At 35.3% G+C, this 16,677-nt stretch overlaps 1 protein-coding gene across 1 annotated transcript; it reads left to right on the forward strand.

The window, feature by feature from the left end:
• The first annotated feature begins 2,178 nt into the window (after positions 1-2,178).
• Positions 2,179-5,379, forward strand: LOC100454959 (olfactory receptor 51V1-like). The gene is made up of 3 exons (XM_054525491.1): positions 2,179-2,203; positions 2,768-2,840; positions 4,429-5,379. The coding sequence occupies exons 1-3, from the start codon at positions 2,179-2,181 to the stop codon at positions 5,363-5,365; spliced, it is 1,035 nt and encodes a 344-aa protein (XP_054381466.1). The 3' UTR covers positions 5,366-5,379.
• The last annotated feature ends 11,298 nt before the right edge of the window (positions 5,380-16,677 follow it).

Genomic DNA, 16,677 nt, shown 5'->3' on the forward strand with positions numbered 1-16,677 from the left:
CCCTGTTTGCATGGTGGTAAGGTATGGCAGAAGGAAAGCTCTCAATAATCTTCCAATTAAACAGCCTTCTGGTGGCCCTTTGGCTCACGTCTTTACCTTCACAAGTATTTATCTGGTTGTATAGTGCCCTCTCCTTCTCTGTTCTCTTCCCTGACTTCAGTGTTCCTAATCTATTTCCTTGAAGCCTTGACATCTGTTGACTAGATTTTTATTTCCTCTTAGGTGAGTTAGGAAGGCTGGAGAAGTCTTTGGCAGTAGCATTCAAAAGTGCCAAAAGTCTTTGGCAGTGACATTTGGCAAATTAGTCTCCATGCTCTTTACTTTCCCTATGCATGAAATGAGGTAGTGACAGTACCTGTCTGAAAGGGTTACACATAGAAATAAATGCACATATTTAGAAATGTCCCTGACACATGTTCTGTATATTATTTGACTTTTAATTTATTTCACATAATGGTTGTATATATTTATAAGGTACAATGTGATATTTTTGTATATGTATACATTATGCAATGATCAATGTAATTAACATTAATTAACATATTAGATATATTAAAATCAGTTCTAGATACATTGAGTTTTAGATGCACTGAGTTAATGAAAAGTTCTAATATAGAACTAATATATACAATCAATCCAATTAACATATAAATCACCTCACATACTTATTTTTTGTGGTAATAACATTTGAGATTTATTCTCTTAGCAGTTATGATATACATAATACATTATCATTTACTATAGTCAAGATACTGTACAATAGATCTCAAAAACTTGCCCTTCTGGTCTAACTAAAATTCTGTACCCTTTTGCCAATATCTCCCCATCACTGCCTACCTTCCTCAGCTCTGGTAACTACCATTCTACTATCTATTCCTATGAGTTCAACTTTTTTGTGTTCCACATATAAGTGATATCCTGCAGTATTTGTCTTTGCATGCCTGACTTATTTCACTTAACATAATGTCTTTCAGTTTTATCTCTGTTGTTGCAAATGACAAGATTTTCTTCCTAGTTAAAGCTGAATAGTATTCCATTGTGTATACATAGCATACCACATTTTCTTTATCCTTTCTGGAGAGGTTGATGTCTTAGCTGTTGTGAATGGTGCTGCAGTGAACATAGGAGTACAGGTATCTCTTTGACATACTGATTTTTTATTCCTTTGGACATATACCCTGTAGTGAGATGGCTGTCTCATATGGTAGTTCTACTTTTAGATTTTTCAGAAAACTCCATTTTGTTTTTCATAATGGCAATACCAATTAACAGTCCCACAAACAGCATATAGGAGTTCATTTTTCTCCACATTCCCTTGAGCATTTTTTCTAAAGACTTTATTTTTTTATCTTTTATATTATAATTTAAAGTTCCTCTGGGATTAATTTTAGTATATAGTGCAATTGAGGGATTGAGATTCATTTTGCTTTTTTCATATACACGAGCTATTTTCATCACCATTCCTTTAAAAAATCATTTCCTCAAAGTAGTACACTGTCTCTGTCTCTATATTAGCGGTTTGATTTTACATTGTCTGTTTTGATTCATTAGCCTACTTGCTTATTCTTGAGTCAAACTACAGCAAATGTGGTTCTGACGTCTACTTAGTATCAATCTTGTATCTGGTTGTGTTTATCCCTCAGTGTTTTTGTTTTACAGGAAAGCCTTGAGTATTCCAGGACCTTTACATCTCCATACAAACTTTCAATGCTACTTGAAAATTTCCACAAAATGACTTTCAGAAATTTTTATTGAGATTGCATTGAATCTGAATATCTTTATAGGGAAAATCATATTATTTACAATATTGTGTCTTTAAATTCAATAATAAGTGTGGTATATTCTACCATTTATCTGAGTCTTCTTATTACATAGTTTTCAAGGATATCTTACATCATTCATTAAAGAGATTCATAGATGTTTGCATATTTAGTTGCTTGATTTTTAATTACAACATTGATTTGTAAAGGATGTTCCCAACTAAAAAATAAAATGAAGTACATGATTATAAAAATAAATATTAGAATTTTTTCTAGTTTTATTACTTTTAACATGTTATTTTTCACTGAGAATGTGTTAATAGGAGAAAATGAAGTTATATAATAGATAACTTGCAGGATAGCAAAAGATAAAGCATATATGGTATCTGTTGTTTTGCTTTTCATGATTTCAGTATCCATGGTCAATCATGGTCAGAAAATAGGTGAGTAGAGTACAATAAAGATATTAATATTTTAAGAGAGAGAGAGAAAGAATGTTCACATAACTTTTATTATATTGTTGTAAGTGTTCTATTTTATTACTAGTTATTGTTGTTAATCTTTTTCTAATGCATTAATTAAACTTTATGATAACTATGCTATAGGAAAAAAATAGAATATATATACAGGATATATGGGGCTAAATACTATTAGCAGTTCCAGACATCCACTGAAGGTTTTGAAACATATTCACTGTGGATAATTGGGGAATACTGAATACCTTACTTGAGATAAACTGCATATGAATTATAGAGCTGTTTGTATAAATTATATTATAAATTTTATGTGCTGAAAGCTGTAACAAATAAAATAAAATTAAAATAATGTCCATTTTTATTCTTATTAGAAATGCTGCTAATTGGTAAAAATTAGTTGTTGCCTCTGTTACTTATACCAATTAGCAGAATTTGGAATCTGATATTTTGCAATGATTTTATTATACTTTAATAATAATAAAAGTGGTAATAGGCAATCATAATTGTTAATATTTATTTAGTGTTTTTAAGAGTATAGAATAAGGAAGTGGATTGAATTAGGGCTATGTATATTATTTCTTTCAAACAGGATTATATTTATTGTCTTTGATGGCGTGGGCATCTTTTGAGGGTGAGATAAGTGTAGACAAAAATCAAGAAGAAAAACAATTATCCTTTCTCCTCCTCCTCCTCCTCTTCCTCCTCTTCTTTTTCTTTTCTCCTTCCTCCTCCCCCTCCCGCTCCTCCTCCTCTTCCTCCTCCTCCTCCTCTTCTTCTTTTAGACAACGTCTTGCTCTATCGTGCAGTCACATGATTTTGGCTTACTGCAGCCTCAAACTTCAGGGGACAAGACATTCTCCCACCTCAGTCTCTTAAGTAGCTGGGACTATAGGCGTGTACCACCACACCTGGCTATTGTTTTTGTTTTTTGTAGAGATAAAGGCTGACTATGTTGCCCAGGCTGATATCTCACTCCTGGGCTCAAGCTATCTGCAAACCAGAGCCTCCCAAAGTGCTAGGATTACAGGTATGAGTCATCATTTCTGGACCCTACTCTCTTTCATGGTTGGGAAGATACCAGTTCTCTTAAGGGAAATAAGACATAACATTATAGTTACAAATCTAGTAATGATTATCTGGATAAAGTGACTATTTATTCTGTTTATAGCATTCTATAGTCTATGATAATTAACCACATTCTGTTATCCACCACAGATACGCCTATCACATAAGTGTTAGCATGGGTTTGAGGTGCAGGCAAGGAAAATGCCACTTTCAAATGAATATTGGAAGAATATGCAGCTCAATATTCAAGGACTGACTGTGAGCTCAGGAAGTCCCAGTGAATACAATAACCTAAGACAGCAGAGTAGTTAAGAACATGGGCACAGAATCAGACTTGCTGAATTCAAATACTGACTATTTATTAGCTGCATAATGTTGGCAAACTACTTAAGACTGTTTTGAACTCACATTACTAACTGTAAAGCCTGGATGTGCTTATTAGCACATCAAGTGAGTTATGTGTTTGTCACATACAATAAATGCACTGTCTGTAAATAATTCCCAATTGCAGTCAGATGATGTTTACTTTCATCTTTCGCTTTAAGAAGTAACAGAATGTCTCTGGGGATATGGAGTAATGTTATGCCCAATAGTGTCCTCTCTGATAATATAAATCACAGCCCTATAGCTCTCTCTTGATGTGAGAACTTAAAAAGATATAACCTATCTTTGTGAGACTAGAGAAGCAAATATATCTTTGAGTTGAGATTTGAGCAAGGATAAAAGAAACAGACTGAATTTCAGCATATTTGAAAAGGTGATAGATAACTACTTTTCACAATGACAATAGAAGGTTAATATAAATCTCAGAAATCAAATTCTATCATAATCTTAAATTACTTGAGAAAAGGGAAAATTTATTTAGATCACATTTTATTTTCTTTACTTTCATTTTTTGCTAGACAGAAATAGAGTAAGATTCTTAATGTGGAGATGTCCTTGGGTAGAGGATGTGAACGACAGTAAATGTGGCTTTGTAAACTAATCTAGAGAACTTCATATTATACGATCCCTCATCTTTGCTCAAATCTGTCCTGTAAGAAAAAAAAGAGTTGTATGAAAGTGATCTACCAAATGGAAATAATTTTTGAGCCACAGAAATAACACTTCGAATTTTAAATGCATGCTTTTCCTGCACATGATACCAACTCCTCAACCTTTCTCCTAACAGGCTTCCCTGGCCTAGAAGGAGAATATCCCTGGCTCTCTATCCCCTTCTCCTGCATTTATATCATGGTACTTTCAGGGAACTGCTTGGTGCTGCGTGTGATTCATACAGAGCCAAGCCTGCATGAGCCCATGTTCTACTTCCTGGCCATGCTGGGTCTCACTGACCTGTGCATGGGGCTGTGTACAGTACACACAGTGTTGGGAATTCTATGGGGTCTCAGCCAGGAGATTAGTCTGGATGCCTGTATTGCTCAAACCTTCTTCATTCATGGTCTATCAGGCATGGAGTCTGGAGTCCTCCTCGCCATGGCCTTTGATCGTTTTACAGCTATCTGTAACCCTCTAAGGTATACATCTATACTCACTAATGTCAGGATCATCAAAATTGGGCTGGGAATTTTATTTAGGAGCTTTGTGTTCATCGTGGCGCCCATAATCCGCCTAAAGTTTTTTCATTACTGCCATTCCCATGTCCTCTCTCACTCTTTCTGCCTTCACCAAGATCTGCTGAGACTAGCCTGCTCTGACATTCGCTTCAACAGCTTCTATGCCTTGGCTCTGGTGATTTGTACCCTTTTTTTTGATTCTTTGTTAATTATCATATCCTACTTGCTGATCCTGCATTCTGTCTTGGCTATTGCATCCCGAGAAGAGCGGCTCAAGTCCTTACAGACCTGCATTTCTCATATCTGTGCCGTCCTGGTCTTCTACATCCCAATCATTGGCCTCACCATGGTGCATCGCTTTGGGAAGCACCTCTCTCCTGTGGTCCAGGTCCTCATGGGCAACATCTACATCATCTTCCCACCACTTATGAACCCCATCATCTATAGTGTGAAGACACAACAGATCCGTGTCAGGATTCAGAGGTGGTTCTTCTTGAAGAGAAAGTAAAACACTTTAAATCAAAATGGGTAAGTGTCTTAAATATGGAATACTATGGCAGCAAAGGGAAGGAAATAAGTTTATATAAGAAAGGTAGAAACAAGACAGCTAAACATGAAGACTTCACACAATATTGCCTTTACTATAAGTATTATATGTATCAAGAATGGTTTTATTTTGTATGTTTTTGAATTTACATATAATGTTGAAATTTTTAATAGCAGAGTTATGCATCACATGTCCCTACAATCTTTTCCAAGAATAAAATATTTCAATTGTTCATATGCATTTATCTTGAAAGAAAGAGATATCTACAAAGAAATCATGCAAACACATATTATATATCCATTAAAGGAGGCACAATTTAACCACTTGATATTGTTGTCTTCACTAACATAAAAGCTACAATTGATCTCTAACCTCAAATGGATATCATCAGACTGGTCAATAGTTCACTCACGAGCCGTTCCAAAACATTGTCACTCTACTCACTAATCTGTCAATAGACAACTCTGTTATTGCTTCACAGAGGACCTTTTATCATTACCTTTTTAAAAAATAAATTTTATTGTATATATTTAAGGTATACAACATGATGTTACAAGATACATGTATAGTAAATAATTACTATATTAGAACTAATAAACATACCCATAATCTCATATAGTTACCCATCTCCACCACCCCATGTTAAGAATAGCTATACTTTACTCATTTAGCAAAAATCATGAATAAGATACATTATTATTAACTATAGTTCTCAAGTTGTGCATTGAATCTGTGAACTTGCTCATCCCACATATTTACTACCTGCATTGTTTGACATATATCTTTCCATTTCTTTCCCCTACCTTGACCCTGGTTACCATTGGTTTATTGTCTATCTCTGTATATTTGACTGTTTTTCCTTTTTAGGTTCCATGTGTAAGTGAGATTATATCATCACATTTACATATCTATAAATCGTCATTAACCTTGCAATCTTAATCTAGACTTATAGAAATTGATATCATTTTACTGTTCAGAATAAATGATCCACTTATCTGCCTGGTTGGTTCTGCTCGTATCTTCCAGATTTGGTAAATATCAGCAAGGCAAGACTTTTTTTTGTAGGGGAATTTCATGTATTTTTTAATAATCATGGAAAAGAACAATGCCAGTAATTTGGAAAATAAAGCCTAGTCTCAATTGAAAACCTTGTGGAATTTCACTCATAAGGATTTTTTAAATGGAGAAGATATTGTTAACTACTTTATCTCTAGCAAAAAAATCATCTGCATCATCCTCATCTTAATCCATCAAAAAAATCCCCAGTAAAAAAATTAGCATATATGCTACTAGATAAAGCGAATCTTGATTACTTCGTGGAACTGCCCATAAATTTCTGAGAACAAACTTGGTAAACTTTCTGAAAAAAATTTCCAGATATTCTAACTTATAGTTGTCTCCCCTTTCTAAAACATGTATTTTGACTCATTAATCCCATAACTGAATCTGTTCTTCATAGCATGTATTCTTGAAGGGGCAGTGCTGGTCTGGCATAAGTGTGAAATATAATAAGCCACAGGATATGTATGAGATAAGCTGACTGGCAACAAATATAAAAATAAAGTGATAACTCTTAAATCCCAATATTAATCAGAAAATGTGTAAGATGAAGATATAAGAAGAATTTAATGAAGAATTGTACTCAGAAAAAATGTGGGGTTGTTATTAGATTATTTGGGTCCCCACTTATATTTTGGAAATTTAAGACTTAAACAAATCATAAGTGGTATAGTGGAACCATTTAAAAAAATATAACTTCCACCCTCAAGCATTCACCTTAGAACATCAGGTTAGCCTTTTGTCAGCTTCTAACTAAAATGCATTTAATTATTTATCAAAAAGTTTATGAGTTCAGAAGAATCAACATGGTAATTGCCATAAAATATCTTAATTCCTGTCAAAAATGAACACCACCAAATCACGTATTCAAAATAAGGTTAGTGTCCTGTGCATAAAATTAGGGTATTATATTTATGTTACAATCAAATCTATAAAAGGGCCCACAGACATATCTCTTTAATTTCAGAGGATATTCACATTATTCCCAGGAGGGATAACTCTATCCAAATAAAAGAAGTATAGCATAGTGGTGAAGAGGACAGTCTCTATCTACAAAATGCCCACTCTAATACCTGGCATGATCACTTCCTAGTATATGTCTTTTGATGGATTTTTAACTGCTAACTTGCAGCAGTTTTCTTATCCATAAAATTTGGATAAAATTAGGACCTAATTTAAGGATATTGCAAAGATTAAATAATTTACTGCATGTAAAATGTTCAGAATACTTCCTGGGGTAGACAAGTATATGAGTTACTACTACTACTACTACCAATTATTATTATTTTCAATATTATTATATCTTTAAGATGAGAGTAATATCAAATTTTCTCCAACTGCATCTACATTCTCACTTTTAATTTGCCCTATACTTTCTTTCCAAATGAACGCAGCTTATTTTTAGAACAATAGAGCGTATGTAGTGAATGCCAGTGCTTTTGAATGGGCCATGAAATGTTGAGTATTAATATAAGGAAACCGTTTATACATATCAACATAGGGGTGTTAACAAGGAGAATTTCTCAAGAGCAAGTGAAGAAAATAAGAAAAGGAGGCATACACAAAATAATGTGTTGAAACAGAATAAATGCAGGGCTCAGAGAAAATCAGAAAAAGAAGTACCTGAAACATATCTTTGCATTTTCCACAAAACATGTCCACAATCCTGTTTTGTGCCATAAGTATGCTGGTAATCATATAATTCAAGTTGGTGATTTCTATAAATTGATTCAGACAGAGTTCATCAGTCTCTTTTGGATTCCTCACAAGAAAAGTCATCTTCTGTTTCCTAAAAAATTGGTTGGCATCTTAATTTCACTGGGCAAGATGGAACTGCCTTTGGGACACACATTCTCCAAGAAATACAGATAATCCTTGTTCACGCAAAGAGTCTGTGGAGTTTGAATCCAGGAGTCATTGATGGTTATGTGGACCTGACCCTTATCCCAGGCTTGCTTCAATTCTTTTACGCGTCATCTGTGAGTCATATATGGATATAAATATCTTCTGAAAAACAGTTTTAAAAAAACACTTGAAAAACATTTTCCCATTTTAGGTTTGACCACAGACAACTCCATCTTGAGGCCATAAATTTCATATATTCTGACCTGAACACAGACACTGGCTATAATAAAGGGGCATTATAGGAGTTTTTTCAACTATATGGGACACAGCTGAAACAAAATATATTAGATAACTTTTACCTTTAATGAATCAACAATGAAGACACAGAAGTTATTAATAAAGAAAGAAGGTTTTAATGGGAAATAAACGTGGCTTTACACTATAAGCAACATTGGATAAAATATATGTCTTTTTTTCAGGCAAGTGGGAATTGTTAGTTGTGGTATAAAATCCTTTAAAGAAGAAAAACACATGAGGAAAGCTTCACATTCACAGATGATTTTTATTTGGAGACACCTTTCCAACCGTTGAATAGGGAAGTGGGGCAAAAACAATCAGCACAATCTTGCTGGACAGAGGAAACACATCAAGGTCTAGTGAGGCTTTGCATGGCATATGCTGGAGAGAGGGGACTTCCCAGAAACGGACAGCTACGTTTCTGAATGGGAATATCCTTAATCCTTTAGTAAAATACTAAGCAAGGAATATGAGGATGAGATTCTGCAAGGCTTGAGAAAGTACAACACTTAGGGAGTTGGGAGTTGATCAGGGATTCTGCCAGTGATACATTTCTTGGAGTGACAAATTTAACCAGCCACAATGAGCACTTTGGATATTCAAATGAAACCACACTGAGCACTTTGGATATTCAAATGAAACACTAGAATGGCGTTATTTTAGGAATAAAGTTTTTTTTTTTTTTTGAGACATAATCTCAGTCACCCAGGCTGGAGTGCAGTGACATGATCTCAGCTTGCTGCAATCTCCACCTCCTGGGCTCAAGTGACTCTTGTGCCTCAGCCTCCTGAGTAGCTGGGATGTCAGGCATGTACCACCATGCCTGGCTAATTTTTGTATTTTTATTAGTGGGGGTTTCACCTTGTTGGCTAGGCTGGTCTAGAACTCCTGGCCTCGAGTGATCTGTCCTCCTTGGCTTACCAAACTTCTGGGGTTACAGGCATGAGCCACTGCTCCCTTCCAAGGAATAAAGCTCTATTAGCCCTAGATTAATGAAAACCATAGACCCATATTAAAACAACCCTAAAACATGCCGCAAAATGATCAAGCTAATCATTTTGTTAATGTAAAAACACATTGAATAAAATGGCAACAATATTTTAAGAAAGAAAACAAAAAGTTCAGACACTCAAAAATTTAGCATCAATAATATCCAGTACATAATAAAAGTTACTAAGTATGCAAAGAAGCAAAGAAAGGAGACCCATACCCATGAGAAAAAAATCAACATAAAAAGCTCCTCAAAGTAACTAAGATACTGGAATTAGCAGTCAGAAATATGCGAATTAATAGAAATATAAAAGACATATGCTCAGGTACGTAACAAAAAATAAATTATACTTAGTGAATAGATGGCTAATCTCAGCAAAGGCTTGCCAAATATACAAACATAAAAGTCTTCTGGCTCTCTTCCCACAATACCTGCTCTAAAGCACTGGGGACTTGTGCTGCCATGTCAGCAAGATGCTAGTCTCCTACACACCGGCACAGTTTAGCGTCGTAACTCAAGCATTGGCAAGAAGGTACTTCCAAGTGTCCTCATAATTTTTGCAAGTTCGCTCCTTCTAGTACCCTCCTCATTCAATCCCTGGGTGTATGGTGTTAAGACCAAGCAGATTAGAAACTGAGTGGTGGGTCTCTTCTTCTCAAAGATTTCCATTATATCAGCCTGATATGGCTATGCTTTCTGTCCCCACTCAAATCTCATGTTGAATTGTAATCCCCATAATCCTCATAATCCTCACGTGTCAAGGGAGAGACCAGGTGGAGGTAATTGGATCATGGGTGTGGTATTCCCCATGCTGTTCTCATGATAATGAGTGAGCTCACACAAGATCTAATGGTTTTATAAGGAGCTCTTCCCCCTTTGCTCGGCACTTCTCCTTCCTGACACCTTGTGAAGAAGGTGTCTTGCCTCGCCTTTACCTTGGTCCATGATTGCAAGTTTCCTGAAGCCTCCTCAGCCACGCTGAACTGAGTCAATTAAACCTCTTTCCTTTCTAAATTACCCTGTCTCAGGCAGTTCTTTATAGCACTATGAAAGTGGACTAATACACAGACCAAACTAGTGTTAATTTGGCTCTTAAGGCATGGCTACCTTAATGAATAACTCAAATCTAGTCTCCAAACTGTTCGTTCTTGCTTCTTCTATGCCTTATAGCAGAAATAGTTGATGTACATTTACTTTCATGTAATACTGCTTTTCTCAGTGGTTTATATTTTGTTTATATCTATTTGCAATAAAAACAAATTAGAAATTATAAAAGTGCCACATGGAAAACTAATATATTTTAACAATTATTTTTATTTTATTGCTATAACTATAATTTAACATTTGACAATTTTATTATTATTATTTTATATTTTATCCCCAAGTTACGAAATAAGCATTATAAAAATTAAAGAACTCTAAATTCATTTGGTTAAATTTCTTTTGGAATGTAATGTTACCATCCAGGTGCAGTGGCTCATCTCTGTAATCCGAGCACTTTAAGAGGCTGAAGCAAGAGGATCGCTTGAGCCCAGGAGTTCTAGGGTACAGTGAGCTACAATTGCACCACTGCATTCCAGCCTGGTCAAAGAGGGAGATCAGGTCTCAAAATGTAAAAAAGAAAGAAAGAATGTTACCAATTCACATTAACAACAAAATGTTATTTTTCTCAACTAGTTTGTGTTCAATAAAAATACTATTCACAGGTTTTATTACAAAATATAAATTGGAATCATAACTGCAGCAAGCTGCTGGCAGTACAGACTTCTGACAAGGGAAATAACAGCTTCCTGTGGCTCACAATGTAACATGGAAAAATTATATGTTGACTATTGTAAAATCAAAAAGGTTTAATCATAACCAAAAGGAATCCTTATCAAGCCAATAATTGCCCAATACACTGAAATTTAAATAAATTCCTAACATGTTTATAGAACATATTCAACTTAATATTAGCACAATCAGCTTAAAAATTACGTTTATTTTGTATGCAAGTCATTAACAGGGCTTCAGACCCATGTCTTTCAGTGCACAAACATTTGCAATGATTCCCAGCAGAGAGAACTTCACCTGGATATAAGCAACATGGAATAGTGGTTAAGATCAGCCTCCTTTGAAAAGACTACTTGGGTTTAAAATCTGGCACTACTGCTTACTAGTAACATGTCTTTGGCTGTGTTCTAAACTTGTAGGTCACTCAATTCCCTTATCTGTAGGTCAGCCATTCTAAGGATCAAATTCAGCAGGTTAATACAAGGATTAAGTGATTCAGCACAAGTCACCTGTTTAGAACAAGTTGTGGGATTTAGTATGCATTAAAAACGTTATTTTTTTTAGTGCATACTAAAAACATATATATAAATATATATAATATATAAAAATATATGTAATATAAAAAAATATATATATATAATGTATAAAAGTTACATATTTTTTTCTCCTGAAGAGAGATTTTTCTCTGACATGGTTATCAATCATTAAATATAGGGAGACATTAAAACAAATTATGTTATGTGTGATTAAGCTAAGATTTACTTATGCACAAGTGAAAAATATAAAAGGACAAAAGAAGCATAAAAAGCCAAACATCCTGGGTCCAAATGGGTAAACTGAGGACATGGATCAATGAACAGGAGAGGGTCTCTGAAATACACATTCACATGTTATAATTGATGCCTTCATTCTTGTCCAGGGCATTTAGCAGCAACTCAAAGGAGGTAGTCATGGAGTTTATGTATGTAATTTTTGTTACTATAGCAACCATCCCCTTTTATATTTCTCATAAATTTTCTGTTTGCACACACTTTTGTGGTACCTCAGTTTCAGTGGGCACCATGAAACTCTCTGGAAAGGCTGCCTCAGGAGTAACAGATGAAGCATGTTCCCCCAGCGATGTGCAGAGGTGGTACATCACCCAGCTGCTCAGGAGTCACCCATGGGCCTCTGCCCCTGTCTTCACTGCAGGCTTGCCTCTCCTTTCTTCTTTGTCTTCTGGAAGTGAACAATGGGTTTCAGTTTCTACTGTAAATAAGGAAACCCCTATAGAAAGCATTCCTCCACATCAGCTTTATCTGCAGAGAGTTTGCAGCCTTATATGAAAACATCATCACATATATTCTGACAAAAAAAGGGCCTTAAAGCAGACATTGGCTGTGGTCAAAAGAACTGTGAATTTGTGGACACTTTTATTTTATCATGATCTGAACTGCATCAGTTAAAAGAATTAATAAAATTTAATGAAATAATATTGGGAAAAACAAACTTTTGTTTAGCCTAAGAACAGCTATTATTAACAGTCAATGTTTATTACAGTGGCTTTGAATAATATAACTTTATTTCTCATATATGCAGTGCAATATATGTATTGCTACATAGCTTAGGAAAACATGCTACTTCCAACTTGTAGCTCTGCCATTTTGACAAAATTTTTTCTAGAATGCCAACAAAAGACAAAAACTATGGAGAAACATATCAATCTTTGTAAAGGCTATTGCCTGAAAGAAATATGTAATACTTCCACACATATTCGATGGGTGACATTTATCATGATCACAGTTGAATTCAGGAGGGAGATGGCTGAGAAATATTGCTCATAGCTGCCCATTCACTTTTCAGTGAAAATATGTATTTTAATAAGATAGCTATTATGTTTGCCCTATGTAGATTTGTAAATACATAAATTTTACTATATATTTAAAATAAAACTATTAAAGAGCACAGAGAATTAAGCAAATAAATTTAGGAATATAATAGTTACACTCTTTAACTTAGTAAAATATAATTTTAAAAGGGCATATTTTAACATTTGAAGGAATCAATACTTTGGCAAATATCATATGAGAACGGAATGAATTTCTAAATATAGGAAAGCTTGAGAAATAGAATAGAAATCTGTGAAACTCTTCTTATAAAGAATAAAGACAGCCATCACTTATGCAAAATTTATTAAGATATTTGCATAATTTAACTCATTTATTTAAGAACTCACCATCTACAAAGTAAACTTATTTCAAAGTAAATAATTACAAAGCAATATTAAGTAAGATGAAATATTTTTAAAACATGAAGAGTGCCCTTCCAGTTTAGCGACACTGCTGCCTTCTCAAGAGTAGTTTCATAGGAGTTGTGCTAAAAAAAGAGTAATAGAATCAGTGGGTCACAGAATGAATGATAGATAAGCAAAGAAAATGGGAAGAGCTTGTTGGGTGATAGGGAACACAGTGTGGTCACACAAATCGATGGAAATTGTAATTTGAACAAGTGAATAGAGACACTGAGATGGCACCAGGATGGAAAAAGTTTAATCTGTGTACATCTTGAAGTCATGCAAAGAGCAATAGAAATTCAAATGGAACTATAGAATGTCTGAGACATGTGACAAAGGCTTTTACAAATTGAGACTGAGATCTAGTAGGTATAATGTGACAGCATTAAGGAGAGTTAGGAGGGCACTATGAGGCTATATTGGGGTGCAGAAAAGGACTCCTATGGGAAAAGCAACATAGTGACAAACATTAGTAACTTCCAGATTAAAGAAATATATGCAAGGGATATCAAGGCCATATAATAAGTTTTGGGTAAAGAAAGAGAATTTGGGGATGATGTTTTTAAAGAAAAAGTGAGTAGTAGTGGTGGTGGTGTTCATGGTATTAGTAGTAGTAGTAATGGTAGTAGGGGAGAGAGTTAATGTTTGTACGTAAGAAAATATTCTTTTGTTGTAGTCCTATATTTTTCAGTGCAGTGCACTTGAATTGTTATTGTTCAATATACGATGTTAATTTACATAATATTCTCCTCTTTTTATTGTCAAATCTTTATGTTCAACTTTCGAACTCAGTTGAAATCGGAAGTAGACTGTAGTTCATCTCTTTTCATCATTATTGTCTAAATTGTCCCTGCATTTATGAACTTTGGAACATTTTTAAATTGTGCCATCTCTTTTTATTTATTTGGATTGTATGTCTTTCTTAATTATGCTAGGACACATGTCTTTCATTAGATATGTGTAATGGATATATTGCTTTAAAGCCATGCATTACCTTATTACCGTATTGATTGTATCTTTAAAATTTCTACTGTTATTTTAGGTACAGGGGGTACGTGTACAGATTTGTTACATGGGTGTATTGCGTGATGCTGAGATTTCAGGTATAAATCCTGTCACCCAGTTAGTGAACATAGTCCCCAACTGGTAGTTTCTAACCCACACTCTCCTCCCTCACCTCTCTAGCAGTCTGCAGTGTCTATTATTCCCGTCTTTATATCTATGAGTGCTCAACGTTTAGTTTCCACTTATAAGTGAGAACATGCAATATTTTGTTTTCTATTCTTGCATTAATTCACTTGGGATTATGGCCACCAGTTGGATCCATGTTGCTGAAAAGAATATGCTTTCATTCTTTTTTATGACTGCATAGTATTCCATGGTGTATATATGCCACATTTTCTTTATCCAATCTGCCATTGATGGGCACCTAGGTTGATTCATGTCTTTACTATTATGAACTGTGCTGCAATGAACACACAAGTACATGTGTCTTTTTTTTTTTTTTTTGAGACGGAGTCTCGATCTGTCACCCAGGCTGGAGTGCAGTGGCGCGATCTCGGCTCACTGCAAGCTCCGCCTCCCGGGTTCACGCCATTTTCCTGCCTCAGTCTCCAGAGTAGCTGGGACTACAGGCGCCCACCACCACGCCCGGCTAATATTTTGTAGTTTTAGTAGAGACGGGGTTTCACCGTGGTCTCGATCTCCTGACCTCGTGATCCGCTCGCCTCGGCCTCCCAAAGTGCTGGGATTACAGGCATGAGCCACCGTGCCCAGCCCAAGTACGTGTGTCTTTTTGGTAGAATGATTTATTATCTTATTGGTATATACCATTGCTGGGTCAAATGGTAGCTGTATTTTAAGTTATTTGAGATATCTCCAAATTGTTTTTCATAGCAGCTGAACTAATTTGCATTCCCACTAGAAGGACATAAGTGTTCCCCTTTCTCAGCAGCTTTACCAGCGTCTATTATAATTTTACTTTTTAATAATAGCCATACTGATTCGTGTGAGATAGTATTCCATTGTGGTTTTTATTTGCAATTCTTTGATGGTTAGTAATAAGGAGCACTTTTACTTATGTTGTTGGTTGCTTGTATGTCTTCTTTTAAGAAGTGTCCGTCCTGCCAGGCACAGTGACTCGCACCTGTAATACCAGCACTTTGGGAGGCCGAGGATGGAGGATTGCTTCAGACCAGGAGTTTGATATCATCCATCATCCTGGGCAAAAATGTGAGAACCTGTCTGTATAATAAATGAAAAAAAATTAGTCAGCTGTGGTGGTGTGCACCTGTGGTGGTGTGCACCTGTGGTCTCAGCTACACAGCAGTCTGAGGCAGGAGGATTGCATGAGTTTAAGAGGTTGAGGAAAAGCGAGCTGTGTTTGTGCCACTGCACTCCAGCCTGGTCAAGAGAGTGAGACTCTGTCTCAAAAAAAAAAAAGAGCATTTCCCAGGTGTTCTTCTAGGATTTTTATAGTTTGAGGTCTTAATTTAAATCTTTAATCCATCTTGAGTTAATTTTTGCATATGGTGAAAGGCAGGGGCCCAGTTTCATTCTTTTGTGTATAGCTAGCCAGTTATCACAGCACTATTTATTGAATAGGGGTACTTTTCTCCATTGCTTGTTTTTGTTCACTTTGTCAAAGTTCAGATGATTGAATGTGTGCAGCTTTATTTCTGAGTTTTCTATTCTATTCCATTGGTCCATGTGTCAAATCAAGAACACACTCCATTTGCAATAGCCACAAATAAATTGTAGTGCATAGGACTACAACCAATCCAGGTGAAAGATCTCTTCCAGGAGAAAAAGAAACTGCTGAAAGAATTTCGTGATGATATAAATATATGTAAAAATATTCCATGCTCATGGGCTGGAAGAATGAAAATCATTAAAATGGCCGTACTGACCAAAGCAATTTAGAGATTCAACACTATTCCTATCAAACTACCAATGTCGTTTGTTTTAAGAAAAAAAAAGCTATTCTAAAATTCACATGGGACCAAAAAAGAGGCCGAAGAGCCAAAGCATTCCTAA

Source organism: Pongo abelii, chromosome 9, assembly GCF_028885655.2.
Source record: "Pongo abelii isolate AG06213 chromosome 9, NHGRI_mPonAbe1-v2.0_pri, whole genome shotgun sequence".
Lineage (NCBI taxonomy): Eukaryota > Metazoa > Chordata > Mammalia > Primates > Hominidae > Pongo > Pongo abelii.